At 57.2% G+C, this 21,780-nt stretch overlaps 9 protein-coding genes and 1 non-coding gene across 10 annotated transcripts; 3 read left to right on the top strand and 7 right to left on the bottom strand.

Annotated features, from left to right (window-relative positions):
• Positions 1–326: 326 nt before the first annotated feature.
• On the top strand, positions 327–1,325 carry N657DRAFT_658082 (uncharacterized protein; the record flags this gene model as incomplete). Its single annotated transcript, XM_062794859.1, has 2 exons — positions 327–536; positions 606–1,325. 2 exons carry the CDS (start codon positions 327–329, stop codon positions 1,323–1,325), a joined length of 930 nt encoding a protein of 309 aa, XP_062644847.1.
• A 1,246-nt stretch (positions 1,326–2,571) lies between these two features.
• On the bottom strand, positions 2,572–3,393 carry N657DRAFT_578693 (uncharacterized protein; the record flags this gene model as incomplete). Its single annotated transcript, XM_062789337.1, has 1 exon — positions 2,572–3,393. The coding sequence occupies one exon, from the start codon at positions 3,391–3,393 to the stop codon at positions 2,572–2,574; it is 822 nt and encodes a 273-aa protein (XP_062644846.1).
• A 1,984-nt stretch (positions 3,394–5,377) lies between these two features.
• On the top strand, positions 5,378–6,882 carry N657DRAFT_636113 (uncharacterized protein; the record flags this gene model as incomplete). Its single annotated transcript, XM_062791400.1, has 5 exons — positions 5,378–5,406; positions 5,599–5,703; positions 5,743–5,883; positions 5,947–5,953; positions 6,133–6,882. The coding sequence occupies 5 exons, from the start codon at positions 5,378–5,380 to the stop codon at positions 6,880–6,882; spliced, it is 1,032 nt and encodes a 343-aa protein (XP_062644845.1).
• A 406-nt stretch (positions 6,883–7,288) lies between these two features.
• Positions 7,289–8,061, top strand: N657DRAFT_658080 (uncharacterized protein; the record flags this gene model as incomplete). The annotated part of the gene is made up of 3 exons (XM_062794858.1): positions 7,289–7,527; positions 7,602–8,019; positions 8,050–8,061. 3 exons carry the CDS (start codon positions 7,289–7,291, stop codon positions 8,059–8,061), a joined length of 669 nt encoding a protein of 222 aa, XP_062644844.1.
• A 665-nt stretch (positions 8,062–8,726) lies between these two features.
• Positions 8,727–9,329, bottom strand: N657DRAFT_636111 (uncharacterized protein; the record flags this gene model as incomplete). Its single annotated transcript, XM_062791399.1, has 1 exon — positions 8,727–9,329. One exon carries the CDS (start codon positions 9,327–9,329, stop codon positions 8,727–8,729), a length of 603 nt encoding a protein of 200 aa, XP_062644843.1.
• Positions 9,330–12,267: 2,938 nt separating this feature from the next.
• Positions 12,268–12,948, bottom strand: N657DRAFT_135329 (uncharacterized protein). Its single transcript, XM_062785904.1, has 2 exons — positions 12,777–12,948; positions 12,268–12,718 (listed from the first exon to the last, which is right to left on the bottom strand). Exons 1-2 carry the CDS (start codon positions 12,779–12,781, stop codon positions 12,361–12,363), a joined length of 363 nt encoding a protein of 120 aa, XP_062644842.1. The 5' UTR covers positions 12,782–12,948; the 3' UTR covers positions 12,268–12,360.
• Positions 12,949–13,675: 727 nt separating this feature from the next.
• N657DRAFT_t124 lies at positions 13,676–13,767 on the bottom strand. The gene has a single exon. It is a non-coding gene; the product is annotated as a tRNA-Pro (tRNA).
• Positions 13,768–15,548: 1,781 nt separating this feature from the next.
• On the bottom strand, positions 15,549–17,371 carry N657DRAFT_135029 (uncharacterized protein). The gene has a single exon (XM_062785902.1). It carries the CDS (start codon positions 17,125–17,127, stop codon positions 15,634–15,636), a length of 1,494 nt encoding a protein of 497 aa, XP_062644841.1. The 5' UTR covers positions 17,128–17,371; the 3' UTR covers positions 15,549–15,633.
• N657DRAFT_135173 (uncharacterized protein) lies at positions 17,328–18,415 on the bottom strand. The gene is made up of 2 exons (XM_062785903.1): positions 17,763–18,415; positions 17,328–17,704 (listed from the first exon to the last, which is right to left on the bottom strand). The coding sequence occupies exons 1-2, from the start codon at positions 18,177–18,179 to the stop codon at positions 17,528–17,530; spliced, it is 594 nt and encodes a 197-aa protein (XP_062644840.1). The 5' UTR covers positions 18,180–18,415; the 3' UTR covers positions 17,328–17,527.
• Positions 18,416–19,464: 1,049 nt separating this feature from the next.
• N657DRAFT_683180 (uncharacterized protein) lies at positions 19,465–21,612 on the bottom strand (the record flags this gene model as incomplete). The annotated part of the gene is made up of 5 exons (XM_062796550.1): positions 19,465–20,092; positions 20,187–20,859; positions 20,979–21,153; positions 21,213–21,351; positions 21,473–21,612. 5 exons carry the CDS (start codon positions 21,610–21,612, stop codon positions 19,465–19,467), a joined length of 1,755 nt encoding a protein of 584 aa, XP_062644839.1.
• Positions 21,613–21,780: the final 168 nt, after the last annotated feature.

Here is a 21,780-nt window from a genome sequence, read left to right as displayed (position 1 = left end):
ATGATCGAAGGGAGCTCATCAGCGCCTTTCTAACCGTCTGGCAACTCATTTCTTTGCTGTCGCTCCTTATTCATGCGCTTCAGCTTCAAGTTCTCCACTGAGATCTGAAGCGACTCGATTTAGCAAACTACACGATTTAGCAACCTACACCTGTTGCATTTCTCTTGCATCCTGAATCTCTGAATTCGGCGGCGTCCGGGGTGTCATTGTGTGTGGCATCGCCGGAGTGAGCTTCAACCTAACTTAACCCCTAGCTCGACTTCGCAGCAGGCCTGCGGGAGCCCTAACGCCTTTTCCTTCCCGCCTCCAAATCGACGAAATCCAGCATGGAGTTACCGGCAGCGCTCCGGTCCCGCCTGAGAGCCGGCAGCGAAAAGAGTGCCTCATCATCGCCGACAAGTCCAACCTCCAAGGAGCAGCTCGGCCAGGGGAGCGACCTCACTCATGCCAGCATCAAGCGAGCAACGAGACTGCGCCGGGGTTTTGCTCTGAGCGCCTCCTTTGCATACCTCGTGTCCTGGATCTTCCTCCTTCTCGTACGCCAAAACCTCTCATAAAACACGCCCTCACTTGTCCTACTCTCGCCACTAACATACACCCCCCAGGTCGTCATCGGCTCCACCAACTCCGGCCCCGTCCTCTCCACCATCTACTTCTTCAAGCTCAACCTAGCCGACATCATCCCAACAAGCGTTCCCAACGCCTCACTAATCAACAGCATCGCCCAGTCCATCGGCCTGCACGACTTCTACCAGGTCGGCCTCTGGAACTTCTGCGAGGGTTACCTCCACGAGGGTATCACCTTCTGCTCCCACCCCGAGACCCTGTACTGGTTCAACCCGGTCGAGGTGCTCATGAACGAGCTGCTCGCGGGCGCGACAATCGCGCTCCCCACGGCCGTCGTCACCATCCTCTCGGTACTGCGTATCACGTCGCAGATCATGTTCGGCTTCTTCCTGACGGCCTGCGTCCTCGCCTTCTTGCTCGTCCTGCTCTCCCCCGTGGCCGTCACCTCGCGCTGGTGGAGCCTGCCGCTGGCCGTCGTGTCGTTTGTCGAGATGATGCTCGTCCTGGCGGCGAGCGTCGTGGGCACGGCCATCAGCGTCGCGTTCAAGTACGCCGCCGAGGCGCAGAGCGATCTCAACATCCGCGCCGAGGTCGGGGTTAAGATGTTTGTGTTTATGTGGCTGGCGACCGGGTTCAGTATCTGGGGTTTTGCGGTGCATTCTGGGATGGGCTGCTGTTGCACGTCGAGGAGGGATCTGAAGATTGGGAGGAGGGTTGTGGGCCGGGATGGACGGGGGGTGAGGGAGGGGGTGGAATAAGTAAGCGCGGAGGGTTGTCTTGGGCAGGGGGATACAACTTTGATATCATGGTGCATAGCTTGGTTGGGTTATTAGACCGGTCACATAGAAGGGGTACTGGCATGTTTGGCGCATAGAGAGGTTCACAGCGTTGAGTTGAATTTCAGTCATATTCATCAGGGCTTCAAAAACGCCGCCCGACTGCCTCGCCAAGTGGAGCAAAGTCCAGACGAGTATTGCCTTGGAGCATACATGAGTCATTCCCTACCAACTCAACTGCTTCAGTGCGCTGCGTGTTCACTGGAACTATGAACGTGGCTCTCAAAATACACACACCGCGTAACTCAAATCGACTTCAACGAATAGATTCCAAGCGTCATCTACCCATCGGCAAGTAGACAGTCAGAGTATAGTTACATACACATAGTATCAAGAGATAACTATACACAGTGCATAGGCCAATCCCCCATTTTGGGAACCGCCGCTGCCACCGCCAGACCACCCTCAACAAACATGGCTAGCTCAGACCCTGCGGCACCCAGATCCAAGGCCACAACTTTATCATCCCCTCCGGCAGGTTTCCGCTTCACAAAAATCATCCCCTAGAAGCAAGGAACCCAGAAGGGTATATTGTCAAAAACCTCCCCACAGAAACAGTCGTTGAACTGTCCGTTCTGGCCACGAGCTGGACCGACTTCCCCACCAGGGAGAAATCAGTACTCCGGCGAATTGCCCAAGAAGAAATATCAGGGAATGAACGCAAGAGAGTATTACATCTCAAGACAGGCTGCAGCCATCGAACCCCCCCAAAAAGGGGACACAAGCAAAAAAGCGGGAGGCGTGAAAGCCTACCGGGGGAAATCCTCTGGAAATTGAACCCCGGGCACGGCACGACGATGGGTAGCTCGAGCCAGTCGAGTCCATTACGTCGGACGTATCCCCCCCGGGGGGGGGGGTGGGGGCATGAGGAATTGCCGCCGACAGGTTCCAGCTCAACCGCTGCTGTGTTTCAAACAACGAAGTGAGTTTGAGTGAGTGGAACGGCCATCATTTGCCTTCTTCTCGCGAATTGGCCCTGGACTGTCGATGTCGGACTTGGGTGGTTTTCCCCTTTGGAGAAGAGGTGAAAAACACCGAGGACAAGACTGTGAAGCGGAGTCGTAGAAAGCTCACGCCTCTGGCCCTACTATTAACCAAGTCTTTTGGTCGGAGTGACTCAAACAAATCTTCCTTTCTTTCCTCACCCGAGGCAGGCGGCGCCAGCAGCTTACTGGCGGACGACGATGCCGTTGCGGCGGGAGCTGCGCTCCACGTACTCGGCCTCGTCCTCGGACGACGAGCACGAGTCGTCGTACGAGCAGCGGGAGCCGCCGCAGTCGAGGCGGACGCGCTCGCCCTTGCGGGTGATGCCGTAGCGCTCGCAGGTGCAGCTCGAGCAGTCCGACGCCGGGGTGCTGTAGCCCGACGAGCCGGAACTGTCGGAGCGGTACGAGAGCGAGGAGCCGACCGACGACGCGGGGGAGCCGGGGGCGCCAAAGTCGGTGATGACGTCCTCGTTGTAGTAGTCGTCGTAGATGCCGGTGGCGGCGAAGCGGCTCGAAAGCTCGTCCTCGTCAAAATCGTTGTCGAGGATGTGGCGGGTGGCGTTGGGCGACACGGGCTTGGGGGCCTTGATCTGCGAGACGGACAGGGGACGGCCCTTGGGGATGTCGCCGGCCACGGAGGAACGGCTCTTGGAGGACGAGGTCGACTTGCGGGACGACGACTTGGAGGAGGACGAAGAGGAAGACTTGGTCTTGGGGACGTCCAGGATGTTCAGAGCGCGGCCGGTGGTGGGCTCGACGGTCGAATCCTCGCTGGGGTTGTGCGAGACGTGGTAGCCATCGATGATGTAGTAGTACCAGTAGCGCTGGCCGGGCTGGAGGGTGGTCTGCTGGAAGCGGAAGGTGCCCTTCCACGTGCCCTTGGACGACGACTTGTCCTTGGAGAGCGGGAGCTGGCCGCTGTAGTTGTCCCAGGAGCCGAGGAGGTGAACGGTCTTGACGCCAGACGAGACGCGGAGAGAGAAAGAGAGCTGGATGGCGGACATTTTGGCTTCGTTATTAAGAAATCGAGTGCTGAATAATTAAAGTGTCTTGAGAGAATGATCTTTTGCGCTGAAGAGCGTGACGAGCAAGTAAACCAGTGTTGTTCTTGATGGTGAAGTGGATTAGATGGTGTGAGTAGCAAGGCCAGCAAGCTACCGAATATTGATTTTTGGGACTAGTTTGGATTAACAGAGCACAGCTCCGTGTAGGATGAGTGTAAAAAAAAAGTGTAAAAGAAAAACAACAGAAACTGGATTTTGGTTGAGTGCTTGCTGCAGAAGGAAAAAGAGAAGGCAAGGAAACGAGGCCGAGGGAGCGGCCTTATATCATCGCGAGCCATGTCTGGGAGGGGGGGGGTGAAGCCGGCTGTCCACTCAACGTCCTCCTTGCTTGGCAACCTGGAAATCGGCTGGGGTGACACGGAAGCAGGCCACATGGAATCGGCCATCCATGAGCATGGTGGGAGAGACCATGCGGGTTGCCGGCCGAGAAGTGCTTTCTCGACAAAGCCAATTGGGTTTGCTATGGCGGAGATGGATGCCGCCGAAGCCCATACGGGCCCCATGCAGCAGTACTGCAAGATGGGCGGCTAGGACTGAAGTCTGGTTGCATATCCAAATGGAATTGGACCTGTTTGGGAAGTTCATCAGATGGGGGGGAACTTGAAGTTCGCTTGGATGAGTGAGAAGCATTTCTCGTGGGGCCGGGAGCTCGTCCTGGCCCCGCAGATGTGCCGCGTTGATCACATACGCTAAGCCTTCTACAGCCTAGCTGGGCGTCTAAATCCATGCCCAGATTGGCCAATCATGGCACAGGCAGCCAACGTCTTCGCTTCTTCCCAGTGCAATGCATCATCGCTCATCACACAGGTGCATGCAGCTCCCGCCAATAATCGACAGTTGTGTTTTCGCTGGCCTGCTGTGTCCCATCGCCCAGTCACGGACCGAGTAGGAACTCTCAACGACCTGACCCATGGCGAGGGATCTCAACAAAAGAGAGCATTGACAGAGCAAATCAAGGCAATGGAAGCGATGCGTAGGTACCTTGCGCCAGGCACGCCGGCCTTCGAGTAACTAGGATTGATGCCATCGTGGAATCGCTAGTCAGTTGCAGCATCAGCAATGCGACCCTCTGTATTCGTACCGAGTCCGGAGTCAGCAATGCTGCATCGACCATGGGGGGAGGTTGGCCGCAGATTGGGTCGTCCATCATCGATAGCGCCGCATTTCCGGCCACTCTCTCTGTCTCGCTGTGGTAAAATCCGGGTCAAGTGGACAGCGTCCATGGGTCTTTCTGTGTGGGCTTTTTACTTGCAAAAGACGAACCTCCCTGACAAAGCATGACACCCGGGGCTCTGGAGACGACTGTCGTACTGAGGTGGTCGACATATCTGGCCTCATGGCGAGCACGCCGCAACGGTGCGCCACGGCGACATGAAGGTATCAGCTCATGGGTGAACCCCCGCTGCCCTAAAGAAAAGCGGCCAGTCCGGCAGGTGCAGATGTGCTTTAGAGTCAGTGAGCGGAAGCTGATCGCCGTCTGCATGGCACGTAGAAGTCTACCGGAACCTCCTTGGCCCAGTTGCCTCTGTCTTTGGTGGCTCCCCGTGGACGTCAGCCCGCATTGCTCGGTCAGGAAACCAGCATACAGTAGAGCACCTACCTACTGCATGCAAGCCATCAACTGAGCTGCGGCGAGTAACAATATGTGAGCAGAAAAGTGGGATGCAGCAACGCCAAAGCTTAAGCAGCATGCTCGCTACTCGAAGATGCAGCCGAGGATCACCCAGTGACCACCGTCTGGGCACCCCAATGGTCAGGACGCTCTGAAGCTCCACAGTCCTTGCACTGAATAGCCGCCGAAACTCCCACCCTTGCGCGTTTTAACGCCAACTCCCGCAGCTGAAGTCCTCTGTGCTTCCCACTTTGCCTGAACTTGCAGGCTCAATAGCGCACTACTCAGCCCTGGGCTCGGAGAACAACAGAGATGCTCCGCTTCCAGTGGTACGGTGCCAGGTAAGATATGGTACCGCCATGCTGATATGCATGTTAGCTCATCCTGCGAACAATGACAGCAGCGCAGGAGCCAAAAACTCTCCCGAGCGCCCGCTGGGTCTCCTTTGAAGGTTGGGATTATGGGGGCCATGAAGGAGCGATTGCAGACAATGCTGGGCAAACTTGATACATGTGTCGTTATCCGCCATGCAGAATCTTCACAGGCCAGAAGTTCAACATCAGCAAACCCTTCTCGGCAGGACAGTATTGGCTCTGTCTTGAGCTGGTCGCAGCAGATGGCAGCCTGATCATCGCCCGGTGTCCGGCTCCCCCGGCATCCTAACATGCCGTCGGCAGTCAGCAAGATGAGCTGTACTCGATCGCGTGCGAAGTGGCTACTATGCAGTTCGTGCGGCGGAAGCTCCCAGCGGTCACAGTTCCTTGCGTATACGCATACGAAGGCCCTGGATCGCCATTTGCGGCCGACGCAGGCGCCGTGTACATGCTTCTGGAAGGCTTCTAGGGGAACACATTGCAAGATGTCGCCTTTGATATCTGCAGATCGGCCGTAAGTGACCGAACGACACCGTGCGCCGCTCACGTTCCAACCGGCGCTGCCTAGATCGCCGCTCAAGAGCATATCATGGCTCCGTGGACTGCAATGCAAGCAGGAGTGGCAACCATGACATACCCCGAGATCGGCTCCATCTGTTCCGTCTCAGAGAACGGGGAGCCCGTCATCAGCAGGCTATCCACCGCGTCCGCCGAGGGGCTAGCAGCCCAAGAACTTTTTCCAACATTGCCGAGCACTTCACCGCAGTCGGAGAAGCCGCACTCAGCAAGCTGAACCTTCACGCTGGAGACACAGACGGAGGCACGCAGTTCTTGCCTCAGCTAGGTGCCCTCGTCTTCCTCGACATTTTCCGGAACACACCTTTGTTCGCAGACGACTGCCCCAAGGCAGCGTTTCCCCTCAACCACATGGACCTCGGCACGCAAAACATTCTGATCGACGACGCCTTCAACTTCCTCGCTATCATTGACTGGGAACTTGCTCAGACGGGCCCATGGCGGGTCAACCACTACCCCATGCCATTCCCCTTGCTCTGGTCGGATCAGGACATCAACAGCATTCTTGGGAACCCGGACCACATTGCTCACGGAAACGTATCGCGCCAGGCGGCTGCTCGGAAGATGTATGCTCAGGAGTTTTGGGAGGTCGAAGAGGGACTTCGCGAGGAAGGGCGGGCTCTCGGGCAGTCGTTCGCCGATGTCTTGGATAGCGCCGCCTCGAGAGTATATGGGTGTCTTACCAGATTGCGGGGCGTGCCGGAGCACGACCAAGACCTTGTGCGCGAAATGGTAAGGCTTGCGTTTGGGTTTGAGGGCGAGGAAATGGAACGGTATCTGGCTGCTCTGAAGGTGAGGTTGCAGCATGCCGGTGGGCCAAACAGGTCACGGCATGGGGCAGTCTCGGGCGATCAAGTTTTGAGGTGACTTCTTGATGAGGCTCTTTGTCCATGATTAGCTCTCATGAGAGGTCGCCATCGAGGAGTGTGCTTTATTGGGAGCGAGCAATAAACCGTGACAAGAGCACATCGCCCAAGGCCAGGTCAAAGCATTGAGCCTTTGTGAACGAGACCGTTGGACATACTCATCATGTCTGAGACCAAACTCGACCTGGTTAATTGCAGTCAAGATGCTTCTGCTTCCCTCCCGTGGCTGCTGCCTGAACTTGACCCACCGCCGGAGAGTGGGTCTTTTTATTTCGTCAACCATCCGGAACTTCAACCCTGAGAGACAAACTCACGCCTTGCCCACTTTCAACTGATAATTGGACCCTGCTCACCACCTGTCTGTCACACACGGGATGCGGCCAGTCAAACGGACTTACACCAGCAGAATGTCCGTCCCGAAACCCGCCACGGATGCCTTCCCCGACGACTCCCTCATCCAATCCATCACGGCCTACGTCAAAGCCTACATGCAGAACTACGACGCCTCCCATTCCTGGGACCACATCGAGCGCGTCGTCTCCTTGGCACATTATATATACGCCCACTCAGACCCGGCTTTCCAGTCCACGCTCGACCTACGAACCATCCATCTGGCCGCCCTGCTGCACGACGTAGGCGACCACAAGTCAGTTTCCCCCAGCGTTTTTACTCCACCTTCCTCTCCACCACCCTCAACTCTCCTCCTCACAGCAATTTCAGATACCTCCAACCGAACGAATCACCCTCAACCCAAATCCAAACCCTCCTCCTCTCCCACTCCTGCCCCCCTTCCCTCGCCACACAAATCCAAACCATCTGCTCGGGCGTGAGCTACTCCTCCGAAATCAAAGACCCCTCCCGCGTAACCGCGCTCATCGCAACACATCCGGAATTGGCCGTCGTGCAGGACGCCGACAGGTTGGACGCAATCGGCGCTGTGGGCATCGGGCGCATGTTCACGTACGGCGGGGCGAAGACGGCTCGGGATATGGCAGGGACGATGGCGCATCTCGATGAGAAGCTGGTCAGGCTCGAGGGAATGATGAAGACGGCTGTGGGCAGGGAGGTGGCGCGGGTGAGGGGGGAGAGGTTGAGGGTTTTTCGGGGGTGGTGGGTGGATGAGATTCGGGGGCTGGAAGTAGTTGATGGGGAAGTGGTTGATGGGGAGGTGCCAAGGTGAGAGGGTGGTGTATGGCGGGGGGCGGGAAAGAGGGGTGCAGCAATGGGGAAATGTTGTTCGGTTTGGTTGGCTAAAAGCCAGAAAGCTCACCGACCAGCTGCGCTTCCGGTCGAAACGAGGAAAGGAGGTGGTTGGCTACGGAATCCAAAACCGCCGGGTGGTTTTACTCGATTAAAACCGATGCCCTGCTGGAGGGAAGGCACCAGCTCGGGGTTGTTTACCCCTAAGCTGCCCACTATTGAGCCATGGGCTCTTTGGTGGGCTGTTGGAAAATGGGACGTGGAAAGTTGCGTACCCCTGGGGTGCTGAGTGGTTGGGGTAGGCAGGTGTCTGCAAGTGAGTTCAGATGAAACATCGTGGCCGGCCTGTGGCGCAAGGGGCAGGGACGGAGGGATATCTTGCATCTCAACCGGGAACACTGATTGGTATTCTACCCTTTGATCTACTCGTCCATACACGCCCTATCTTTCCCTCACATCCATATATCATTTGAACGCTTCCCCCACCCACCATACACCAGCAAACTCGCACCATTAAGAATTAAACAACCTCCTCCCTATCCGAAACCATACCCCTCTCTCCCCCTCTAATATACCCCACAGTCATTCCCAGACCAATGCGCTCAAGACCTCATCAACCGAAGATAAGTCTATGAACCCTTGAACTCAAGCCAACAAAGCAGCAACACCACCCAGCACTACCATCGCGCCCGTCGCGACCTTGTTGACAGCCGCGCCGCCAGTAACAATTGGCCCCGACCCGCCGGTCTTGGTCCCGCTGGGCTGCGCGCTACCACCGCCGCAGGAAGAGCAGGCGGTCCTGCTCGCCGGAGGCGCCGTCCAGACGGTCGAGATGGTGCCGTTGAGTGTCAGCGTCGAGGAGCTAATCACGGGAGGCTTGGAGGAAGTCTGGGGCTCCTCGGGGCAGGAGACGGTGGCCGTCGAGGTCTGCTTGGGGGGTTCCTCGTCGGAGCAGGTGACGGTCGTCAGGGTCGTTGCGGAGCGGGTGACGTAGGAGATGGGGTTGGAGGCCGAGACGGAAATGGTGACAGAGGAGATGGGGTTCGAGGCCGAGACGGAGGCGGAGGCGGTGGCGGTGGATTTGGTGATGTAGGAGATGGGGTTGGAGGCCGAGGGGAGGGTGACGGTGGAGATGGGGTTCGAGGCCGAGATCTTGACGGACCCGATTGGGTTGGAGGCGGAGACGTCGGTGGCGCTGGTGACGGCTGCCGAGGCCAGGACGGCGCTGAGGACGGAGGTGGTCTTCATGGTTGGTAGATGTTACTGGGCTGGGTCTTGCTATTCAAGCGTTGCGGTGAACGAGTGTCGAAAGCGAGTGTTGGGTATGAGGAGCGAATGACTTCAGACCGAGACTCTGGCGATGACTGGTACTTGTCCAAGATGGAAGGCCCAGACTGTCGGGAAGGGATGAACGCGTTATATATGCATCCTGACGGCTGGGGTCTCGATCCGCATCGTCCCTGAGTATACTGCACTAATGAGGCGGCCAGGGGTAATCTCGTGTTCCACAAGATGTTCGACCACACCATGTCTCACAGAGCCTGCTGGTTCCTCGCTTGCAACTGGGCCAACGGCCCTTGGAGGTTGCTTGACACGAGCCCAGCAGGGCAGCCGCCAAGGGCGGTCCGAGCACCGGGGGTCTTGACGGCGGCAAAAGTCGCTTTTCCAGATCAAGACATCCAGTGTCCTTGCATTGGAGGTAGACTAAAACGCCGAGTAACTTTGGAGTTGCGGCGTCGGGCCATGACCGCGGGTGGCTGGAGCTAGCTCATTGGGGCTTGAGGCTCGTATTTCTGGATCCATTCTTACCGCTTCTGGCTGGATTCATCCGGCCTCGGAGTCAGGTGTCAAAACCTAAAGAAGAAACTCCGCCTAACCTTTCTGGTCATGCCTGTCAAGGCGGAGGATGTCGTGTTGTTGATCGACGCTGTGACAGTTCCGTCTGAAATTCCAGGATCGCCCGTTGCATAGGGTTCTTTGGTGAGCAGATCTCAGGGCTTGCATGCATCGACGTCTACACGTGTATTAACCGAGCGGCTTGCAGTTACCATGCATACCAGGCGACCAGTCCCTGGAAGGTGCCCCGAACATCTGCCATTCACGGTTGATCCTGACATCAATTCTTTCCTACCAGATGTTTGGACGACCCGAAGACACCATCGCCTCCTCCGTTCGCGTTCCTGATGAGCCCGAAATAAACTCGACCGCGTGATGTCATTGCCCATCGTCAACCCGAGGTCTTGGCACGCTCCAGACTTCGCTTAATCCGAGCCGGTACCTGCATCAAGCTAACCTAACCCAGTATCGACTGCGATCCAACTTCATGCAATGTTCAAGCTTTCTCTCTCCGCGACGCTACGGAACCAGCTCAACGACAGAATCGGCCGCACCACCAGAATGGCTCCAGAGTCGAGCCATAAACCTTTTCATAGCAGTCTTCATCTCGGTCTGTTGGCACGGTACATTAACTACCTTACTGCAGTGTCTCGTGTTTATTCGGGGACCAAAGCAAATGAGTCGTCTTGGCCGCCGCTCCAGATATGCATAGATGACCCATTTCCGTACCTTGATTGTGTACGGTATTGTACGGTACCTTAAGGTATGTCTGCCATGCTCCGCCAGGTCACCTGATGGTCTCGGAATCCCTGTAACACCGCAGCTACAGAATCGCAACTACGTGGTGGGATAACAACGGCAAGTAACCCGGATTTTTGTCCTTCAATAAACATCAACCTATCCGAAACCCGGGTGGCGTGACACTCTCCTACCAGTCTTCCCCAGGTTCCCACTGATGACAACTTTGCCGGATGCCACACCGACCGGAGGCGGTGACGCCGCTTGTGGTCGGGCAGCCTTCTTGGATTGAAAGCCTTGAGAGACTCGGCTTTTTGAAGAACGGCCCGCTCCCATGCCGGGTCCGGCTTGCAGTGCTGTTCTCTCACAACATACAGAGACAAAGACGGCAGGAGAGGAAAGCAGTGGTCGCCAGGCCGCGCGTCGCATGGCACCACGCCAAACTCGGAGCGATATTCCAGCACAGAGCTCGGAATCTTCGCTGCTGCTTGCAGCAGCGCAAAACCTCGGCCTTGAAGAGGCGACCTGACACCGTCTCCGTCAAGATAGGCGCGAACCATTTGGAGAAGGGGTCTGTTTGGAAAGGCTTGAACAAAGTACGCGTTGGGCATGCCGAGCCATTCGGACAGAACGCTTGCCATTAGCTCTTGGGAATTCTTGAAGGCGTCCGACTCTCCATCCCACTGTCGCTTCAACGGTGCTTGTTCCTGGGCGGCGCTGCAGAGGCTCAGCAATGCGTCGATGAAACGCCGCCATGCTGGACCATCACCGCCGCGGCCATTGCTCGACTCAATCAAGTCCAGAAGCGTCACTCGACACCGTTGCAGCAGCCTGGGAGGGATGGCCGATGGCGGTGGAAACACTGGACCGGCAGCTTCGACGGTGAACAACGACTTGTGACCGAGACAGAGGAATGAAGGGTCGTCAACCGCTGCCCACCATGGGCATGGATCGTTACCCACAGGGTCAGGATCGTCGACATCGATCTTATCGCCCTCTCCTCTGTACCCCACGAAGGTTGCCGGCAGCGGCTGGGTATACTTTGCCAGAAGTCCAGTCAGGGACCCAGGGGTGAAGGCACCACCGTCGGTTCTCCATCGGAATGGCGTTATCAGCTCCGGCCACCAACAACTCAAGGACTCGCCACTCTTTCCGGCTAACGGGATCGGAAGTGGTCGCAAGGGCTGCGAGGCCAACAAGGCCAGACTCGATGATATTGTGTGCCGTCCTGGTGTAGACCTCCTCGACCGAGAGATAATGTCCCTTGGAAGCTCTGCCGCCTCTGTCTTGCCTAGCATGCCCAGGAGTGCATAGACCATATCGCGAGGGTCGGTGGCAGTCATACCCCGGTGCTCCCAGAGCAACCTCAGCAGGGTGGTGTCGCTCTGCTTGAACTGCGAGCGGGTGGCGTCCATGCCCCGGAAAACTCGAGTCGTCAGCTGTTCTGCCGGTCCAACAGGGGCTAGGGAGAAGAACGAGCAAAGCCTGGTCCAGCGCGTACGCAGGCAGCCGCACTGCATTAGCGGATCCCGGGACAGCACCAGCTCCAGCAGGATTCAGGCGCGCGTGAACCACGGCCGGTCGAGGATATCTTTTAGGCGTTTGAGGTTCATGTCCCCGTCTCGTCCGGGGTAGGAGGGCCAATGACCGGCGTCGGCGTTGCGCAGCACCCACTCGGCGCCGGGCGTGAGGGGACCAAAGTGGATTACCGTGTGGTCGGCGAGTGAGTAGATGGACCCCATCCGGCGGACCTGCTGGTTGCGCTCTGCGATGGATGTCTCGCTGGTTGATGCAGATGGCATCCGCCCACACGCGGCAGGCGACCCTCGCGTGGCGGACCCCTCTGAGAGCAGCGTTGAGGGAGGTTATCAGGGCGAAAGACTCGCCATTGAGCTTGGTGGAGGCCGTAGGGGACTGATCGCCCCACACGTACGAGATGGCGATATACCCTTTGTAGATGTCCGTCTCGCATTCTCGGATGGTGGTGGAAACCAGCTGTCCGCACAGCTCTGCTTCGGGACTCTCTGCGGGCTCGAAAATAAACAACCGGATTGAGTCGTGTTCTGAAAGAACCTCGTAAGGGAAGGCGCTACTGATGTGATCCACCTTATCTGAGCTTACCTCATCGAGCCTTCTTTTCCCGGAGAAGGGGTTTGAAGACAACAAGATCGTCAAAACAAAGTCCACGGGCAGGGACTGGAAGTCAAGCTTTCGATGCCCAATGGTCGGGAGGCACCTGCTCAAACCTGCATGCGAGGCTGAGCACTTTTGCGGACTCAGCTGAGGTTATAACAAGGCTTCCTCATGCACGAACCCCGGCGTGTATTGACGAGATATTGCGAGTCAACCATCTTCATGAGTATTCACCAGAAAATTTACTCTTCGTCGAGGTAGCGATAGAACCAAGGGTGATAAGCAGGTATACACAATTCGACAATGTCTGTCGTGGCTTGCTGGCCGTCAAATGTGCAAAGGAACGTATCTTGGGAATCGGGGCTCGAATGGGAGGATGCAACAGAGCTTAGGCCGAGATTTATGGTGGAATATATGATTTAGGGGCTCACTGCTTTGCATGAGGTATGCCAACTCCGTTCCTTGCTTTCGGCACGGCCACCTCTCTCGGCAAAAAGCAATGCAGCTCGACATTTGTAGGTAAGGCATCCATGAACCCGAGAATTAGTGGCTCAGTTGCTTCCTTTCAAGCTCAAAAACATATCCAACAGTAAGACGTCCATTCTAATGGCAGCCTTGCATGTTTCTGAGTCTAAGTTGGGTCAAATGAATCGGACCGTGTGGCAACGCTGCTATAGTAAGAAGACTCGGAACTTGCTTGCTTGCCTTGTCCACCTACCCACCCTCTTTAGGTGACAACCCTAACCCGTCACCCTCTGAAACGCCTCTGAGCCCCCAACCCGACTCTTAACCCTTGACTCACCTGCACCGCACAAACTTGCATTCGTCGCCGGCAAAATCAACGTTGGCGAAAATCGCCGTCAACTGAAAAAGTATTACAACCTCAGGGGGCCACCCGGGGATTGAACCCGGGACCTCTCGCAAGAAATGCTAGGGTTAGGAGCCCTAAGCGAGAATCATACCACTAGACCAGCGGCCCTTAGAATCCTGAAGCTGGTGGATCTTGACAGATGCCGGCGTCAGACCTGCTTGAATGCGAGGAAAGAGTCCGTCTTCATTTTGACTCTACAGATTACTATACCTGCCATCCCCTCTCCCAAGTCACCTACTCTATACCTCCCCAAGTTCCCTACTCTAAATTTCTAAGTCACTATTAGAGCAATGCCAAGTGCGTCTTGAACTATATACGCTGTAGTAAAGTAAGGTATATGGAGGTGTGCTTAGACCAGTGGCTCTAATTACTCAGCTTGGTCTTAATTGTTGCCTACCATACACTGTTTCCATGTGCCCATTCGGTTTGGTGGTCGAGGACGGCTTCAGTTTCCCTTAGGTTAGATAGTAAGGCGTTGGGAAGACGGGGCCGAAAGAACAGTAGAACCACAAGCCATCGACGTTCCCAGTACCAACCTAGGTAATGACAGGTAACCATTGTTGCCATTGTCACTGTACGGATCCGTGTATACCTACCATAGCTTAACTTAGCTGCTACCGCAATTTGCCTGATAATGATGGACGCTTCAATGTTTGAAGCTGGTCGATCTAGAAACACTCTCCACTCAAGCCCCTGAAGGTAAGAGGAAATCATCACACAAACTCGCGAGCAAGCCGGCACAACACGCTACCTCCTCTTCACCTTGCAGCGAACCGCTTCGGCACAGCCGTGACCAACGGCTTGCTCCCCTTCTTTCCACCGAACCGAGTCCCATAATCCCTCACGATCGTATCTCTGTTCGCCCTTGCCGCCGCGGCCGCCCACCTCTCCGTGATCTCTTCAATCCTCTCCTCCCTGCTCCTCGCGGCCTCGCCACCTTCCTTCGGGCTGTTCCGGGGCAGGAAGGCCTCGTCGCCTAGCTGCAGCGTACTGTCTGGAAGCATTGGATCACCGCGCGGGTCGCCGGCGTTGACGTTCACCTTGGCAAATTCGGGGATTTCGAAGGGCGGGATGCCGTCTTGGGAGAGCGTGGGCGGCGGCGTGACACGGACGCCCATGATATGCGGGACGGTCCGGCCTCCGGCCCGCCGACGGGTTCAGGAGCGTGTCAGACCCGCCGACGAGGGGCTCTTTCTCTGGGGTATCTGTCAATGAGTCTGTTTAGCATGTCTGAAACAACAAGAATACCTAAACCTAGCCACAAAAATTGAGAAATCGTTGGAATCAAGGAGAAGGCCAAGAAAAGAAACTCACAAGACTCCCACAGCGCCACAGGCACCTGCTTCGCAATCGGCTCCAGCACGAAGGGGCTCTTCGTCTCCTTTCCGTCCTCACCCTTGACCGTGACGTGCAAAGACGACACATAAACCGGCGCCTGCGACCGTCCAGCCGGGATCTGCAGCGACTTGCACGGCACAGTAGCGCCCCACGGCAGCGCCTGGCCGGTCGCCGTAGCCACCTCTCGACGCTGTTGCTGTAGGCACGAGACAGCGGAAAAAGCGACAGGCCTCGAACGCGAGCGACGGCCCGCGACGAGCCACGCCTCGGCTTGATCCACGTTGAGATCCATCTTGAACTCGCTGCCCTGCGCGACCGCCCCGGCGACCACCGAAAGTACGTGCGTTTCGGCCGTGACAGAGAGCACGCCGCCGTCCGACTGCAGCTCGGCAGCACGCCCGGCGGGCGCGTCGCCGCCATCGCTGTAGTTGTCTTGCTGCTTCAGCAGCGCCCAGAACTCGGCCATGGTCAGCGGGCCCGGCCCGCTCCGCTGCCGGCCAAAGTGCACCGTGAAAGTCGACAAACCAGACGTGGATGACGGCTTTGCCGGCCATGGGCGGGCTCCACAGCGACACGTCGGCGCTGATGTGGACCGAGAGCTTCTTCTTCAGCTTGCCCAGGTGCAAGTTTGCTAGGTCAAAGGTAGTCAATTGTGGCTGTCCTAGCCACCGGCTCGAGAAACGCCTCGCGAAAAGGGCTGAGCTGCAGAGGGATGGTACCGTCGGGCTCCGAGGTGACGGGGCTGGCGCTTTTCGCCATTTTCTGGTCCCAGAGCTCACGATGGAGGAGAAGACAACCTTGTATCAAAATGAAGGACGCTGCCAACGCTGCTGTTTCCCCGTCTGGCCCACCAAACTTGAGCGGCAACTCGATATCGAGCCAAAAGCCGGTGACTTTGTCGTCGACGCTGAGGTTGATGGTGAGCCGGCCGGGACGATTTCGGACGCTAGAAGTTTGATGGCGCCCTTGAGTGCATTCTCGAGATCCAAGAGTATTATACTCTCTCCGCCGCCTGATTTGGCCTTGATAGTGTCGCCGACCCAGGCCGGGAGATTGTGGAAGTCGACACCGTCGGCCAGTAGGATTATGATGTCGCATCCTCCGTCGTGCAAACCCAGAATGAGGTCGTAGTCGAGCGTCTGCCAGCTGTCCAAGCCTGGGTCTGTCGAGGCTTTCGCGATGGTCCACGAAAGCGCAACCTTGATTTACATGGAGCTGGGGATCTGAATGGAGTTTCCGGCACCAAAGCGGACAACGGCCATGGTCTTGGTACCGATCACGACAACCCCATGGACTGTGGTGGCCTTCCCGAGCCACTGGGACACCACATCTATCAAGCCCTTGTTGCCGTCGTCCTCGAGAGGCACTTGGCTCTGCAGTCGTATAGCAGTCCACCCTAATGGTCTGTGGTTGGAAGATGAAGAGGTTGCGGGGCGCGGGTGCGCTTTGGTCGAGCGTTAGGGGCACCTTGGCGAACAAGTTGTAAACCCATTGAGGGAGTCCGGTATACCCAAGGAAGTCCCAGAGGTCACCGAGTGTGTGAGGACCCTTGATGAGCGTCACGCTCGGGTCCTTCGTGTCGAGGCTGAAGATCTGGCCTGGGATGTGATGACTGACACCCATCTCGAATGTAGTACCCATCCCGATGTTGGCTTTTCTTCTTTGGAAAACTGGGTGACAAAGGCGCCCTTTGACGTGGAGAAGGAGAGTGACCAGTTTTTTTGAGGGCTTGGTCGTCGGCAGCGGTCCCATCCGGAAGAGAATCTTATCGATCGTGGCCAAGCCATCGTGGGCTAGCGAACCGTCGAGGCGGGCGTATGTCGCACCGATGCTTTTGTTCAGCCAATTCAGGGACCACAGCGTAGCTTTGGGCGCCATGCTGTCCTCGAACGTCCAGGAATTGCCCTCGTGATTCGGTTGGAAAGTCCTGAAGACATGTGGTGTACCAGTCCAGCATCCATTTCTCCAACGTGGTGCCGTCGCTAGTAGTGTTCCCGAGAACCTGCTGCGTCTTGGATCGCACAGCCGTCGTCTTGGACTCCTCCTTCTCGCTCTTCTTGGGCGGTCATTCTTTATTGCGCTGATCACAAGCCTTCCTTTATTTACCTTCACCTCGGAGTTCACCTCCATTGGGGACGCCACAGACTTGTTTTTGGTTGCTTTCAGAAACCTGCGGCCCCGGTCATCTTTCGGGTACCATTCTGCGTCGTTATCGATCTCAGCCTTGTCAATTTTCGCTCGCTATTCCTTTTTATTTCCCACGCTCAACTTTTGTAGCTTCCCTCGCTCGTCGTCTTTCCCGACATGATTCGACAACACCAAGATGTAGCCTACCCCGGCGGGCCATTGGTCTCTGGACCCATCTGAGATGGCTGGCGAACCTAGTTGCCCCCAATACTTCTCCAGGGTATCTTTCAGACTGAACTGCACGTCCGACATTTCATGCTTGGAACCGTAGCCTTTGTCGACCTGACCCTCTAGTACGTCGTTGAACCACTTTCCCGCTTCCGGGAACATAGAGGCAAGTGTTTTAATGTAGGCTCCTCCGCCCTGCCCTGTTAGAAACTCGGCGAGCTGTCCAACGTCCGCGGAGGCCTTGGCCATCCATAAGGGCGGTCTCATGGGCAGCAGCGGTTCGAATCGTTGTTGACGGCATCTTTGAGGTCACGCAGATACTTGGCGAAGAGATAACCAAGCGTCTTCCACGCTAAGATTGGCATGTCAGAAAGCACGCAGAGAACCACCCGGGCGCATCTTGTACTTACAAGGGTGGTTGTGGTCCGGCCCGGCGGAGAAGATCCACTGTCAGATGGTGACGTCGTGCCAATTCGACGACGTGGTATACATGAAGCCAAGATGTCCGGCCTTGACAGTGGAAAGGTCGTATTATTGCCGAGCCAGTGAATCAAGCGCGCCTCCCGGTCATCTTCTGCATCGCCGCCTGTAGAGAGAGAGATTTTCCTCGTCCCGTCTTCTCTCGCCCCGGGCCACACCAGAAGCGCCATGAGCGACCAGGCGTTGGGCACCGTGCTGATGTTCGTTTTGTTCTGCCTTTGCACACTGTCGTCCGGATGGCCCTTGCGCTGGTGGGTGGCCGTCAGCAAATCGGGCTCCGGCCCTGCGAATACATCGTCGACACCGAGACAGAGGAACGTGGACGGCCCAGTGGCCTTACTGCCCATGAGCGTCGGGTGGTTGTTGTAGAAGTAGTCAGCGTCATGGTTGTAAGCTCTACGTTCGTTGCGTTGTCAAACGTCCTCCCTGTGAATAGGTCGTGGGCCGATGGCCGGCTTACCCCTGGCCAACTTGCATATGTCGCTGACGATGTCTTTAAATGACACCTTCATCTTGTTTCCCTCCTCGTTGAACGCGAAAGGCGAGTTCGTGATGCTTTTCTCATCCTTGTCCGGCATTGTAGGGCAGTACATAGTGGTCTTGGGCGCCGCGGCGGTTACCATTGTCGTCCTTGCCATAATCGAAGTACTGTACCGTGCGCTTGTTGTTGCCTTGATCGATTGCATATTCTTTGATGAAGATGAAGGTGGCCCCGTAATGGTCCTTGTCTCAATGTGTGATGATGACCGAGGTGAGTAGGACTTTCCTTTGCCGAATTCCTGCTCGATCTTGGCCAGGACGGCCTTGACACTTGGCGTAATGCGACTCACCGCCATCGATAAGGACGGCGCCTACGATGGAGCCCTTCACTGTTCCGTTTTGCGGATCGCTGACATCGACCAGGAGGTCCACGGCGGCATCGCCGGCACTGACGTTGAGGAAGTAGGAGCGCACTTGATACATGGACGCTACGGTAGTCGGAGTGGAGACCCGGGGCGCGACCGGGTCGGGCGTGCGACTGTGTGAACTGATAGTCCTCACTGCAGTCCTCGCATCGGCAGCAAGGCATGGCCTTCTCTTAACAACCACGGAGAAACTGGCGAGAAATCCTCTTGGCGATGCGCAGAGTGTGAAGCGAAAACTTGAGCTGCTCAGGCTGGAGATCCTTCCCAAAGTTCTTCAGGGTACGGCCGGGGATCACCGGTAAATAACCGCCGTTCTCCGACGGCCATCCTCGGCATCGAGACCTCCATGGTGTACCGTGTAGCATCGAGGACAGACAGATGTTCCAACGAAACACCTTGCTGCTATCGTTGGGCACGGGTCAGCCTGCTGAGCTGGTTGGTGAGGAGAAGCCAAAGCATCCATGACCGACCGGGATGACTGCACCGAACTCGAAAGGAGGGCCGCTGAAACACGCTCACGGATCACGGCGCGCTTCAAAGCGGGGTCGGCAGCACCCCACTCAAGACGACACTTCTCGGCACCTCCTTCCATACGTCACCAAATAACACCAGATGCAGTATTCGAACTCAGATCCTACTGCAGTGCAACTCCTAAACTGCAGCAGCTCGAGTGCCGTGCTAGCACTCGACTTCGCAGGCGGCGGCGTCCTGCCGACTGGCGGGCGCTTCAGCTTGGCTGCTGCGCCGGTTGCGACACTGTCACGCTGAGCACCTGCCCTTCGTTAGGCCGCCGGTCCAAGAGATAGACGAGGATGTCCGACGCGGGCTGCTCCATGGACAAGACCTGAGTGCGCCCCATGTCTGTTCCCTCGACGAAGGGGATCTCAACCCTAGGGTCCGGGTAGGCCTGCACCAAATGGTTGCGTATCACGAAACCCCAGGTCGGCACGCGAGGGTAGCACCTCTCGGTTGAGCCCGGTGCCGGCGACATCAGATTTCCCAGATACGCGTTGACTTTGGCCCTGATCTCGCGGCGGATGCCGTCGTCATCCGCCTCGGAGTGGTTTCCGAGGCTCAGCGCGCCGTCAGTCAGCGCCTCGACGGCGTCCTGGTCGACGTAAAAGGTGCGGAACGCCTCGGAGGGCAACACATTCTGATCTGAAATCAGGTAATGCGACGGGATGCCCACGAGATTCAGCTTGTCGACAATCCAAGTCAACACGTGCTGCCAGGCAGGGTAGGCCGCCGACGCCCCGTCGGTGAAGATGCTGGGCCCGTCTGTGGACGCTGCCGCCTTTTTGGCGCTGTCCGCGAGTGCGGCTTTGTACCGGTTGCGCATCTCGTCCCCGCGCGTACTCGCCGTGGCACGCTTGTTCAGCAGCGTCGACCCTTGCGTCCAACGCAACGATGCATTCCCCCGTCGTCTTGTCGGCCTGGCCAGGTGCCTACCTCGCCGTCTGGAGGATGGCGGAGAAGTTCGCGGCTAGCTTGTGCCTTGTAACGTGCACGTTCGTCAGCATGGCGGCCTGCGCGGCTTTTATGGCTTCGAGATGGATGTGGCCGCGCAGGCGGAGAAAATTCGCCGAGACGACCCGGTCGGCACGCGCGATACTCCCACCAAGCTCCCAGGCCGAGTTTAGTGAGACGTTCATGAATCCTGTGAACTGGTCCATGGCCTGCAGGTCGGTTCCGAAGAGCGAAAAGCGGGACTTTGTTCGTAGTAGCTGTGGGCCAGTGGGAGAGAGAAACCCCCTGAGGAGCCCCGTCGTCTCCTCCCCCGTCGGCAGCACATGGCGGCAGAGTACGTAGCCGTCTTCGGCCCTCTGGCGCAGCCACTTCTCCGCCAGGTCCAGCGGCTCCATCGGCGGCTGCTTCACCAACTGGATCGGCCTCAGCAGCAAGATGTTGTGCGCGAGCTCGCGCATCGCCCAAGCGATGCCTTGACCTCCCGGTAGCGCCATCCAGGTCCACGAGTACAACAACACCAAGGCGACGTGCTGAGCCGTAACAGCGATGGCCGTGGAGCTCAGGCCCTCGAGCGACACGAGATGCGAGACGACAGCCGTCGGCTGCGTGATCTTGGTACGGTGCGATGCGGTGGCCCACGACGACGCCGAAACCGCTGGCGGCGTTGTCGGCGGCGCCGCCGCTCACTGTCCTGCTCAGGTTGGCCTGCTGGACGTGCGGCGAGGAGGAAGAAGCGATCGACACTGGCAGAGCTGTTCCATTGGGGCAACATACTCCCTTTGGCATCCTCTGCGTAGTCGCAGAAGATGCCCTTGAAGAGGTCGCGCGGGACAAGGATGGCGTTTAGTCTGTCCGCGGGGTCTATTCCTTCAAGACTTCCCAGTGGATTAGCAACTCCATCCGCCGTGTTGAGCTCGGCCACGGTCAGCGAGATGGCCAGGTTCGGCGTCTGCTTCCAGACAGTGGGTCGAGCCGGAGTTCGTCCTGGGTGAAGCTCAGGACGGCCACCCAGGGGAGCCCGGCGAAGTCGCCAGGCTTCTCTGTACCGATCTCGATCTTTCTTTCCCATGGCATGTGCGGGTCCTTGAAGGCGACATGTGGGAGCGTGTTGTAGACATTCCGAGTGGCCTGTCGCTGGGTATTTGCTCTGGATCTCGCTAGGATTGAGAACCAACCTCGGGCCTGTACCGGTAAAAGGCTTCACGGCTTGGAGTTCCACCGCTTTGGAGCTATCTATCTCCAGCGTCTGGTATGTTGTGACAGTTTACGAGCCAGTGTATAGCGCTGGTGAGTTGAACGAGTAGAGCTTGACCTCGCCTGCCTGGGGAACATCCTCTTCGAGGGGTGTGCTCTTAGTGGAGAGGGCGAGGGTCTTCGAGCGAAGGCCTTTTGCCGGCGTTCGCAGCATCGTGAGAGTCCGTCTCTATAGGAGGCAGATGTTGCAAGATTTGGGCGCCTTGCTAGGTAAGACGGCGGGACATCTTCATCAATCCTCGGTGGGCCAGTGCTAACTCCTGACTCAGAGGAGTTCTGGGGAGCTTCAGTCCCCGTGAGTACCGGGACTTCATGGAAACAA

Source organism: Parathielavia appendiculata, assembly GCF_033297405.1.
Source record: "Parathielavia appendiculata strain CBS 731.68 unplaced genomic scaffold N657scaffold_13, whole genome shotgun sequence".
Lineage (NCBI taxonomy): Eukaryota > Fungi > Ascomycota > Sordariomycetes > Sordariales > Chaetomiaceae > Parathielavia > Parathielavia appendiculata.
This window is presented reverse-complemented; position numbering and strand designations above follow the sequence as displayed.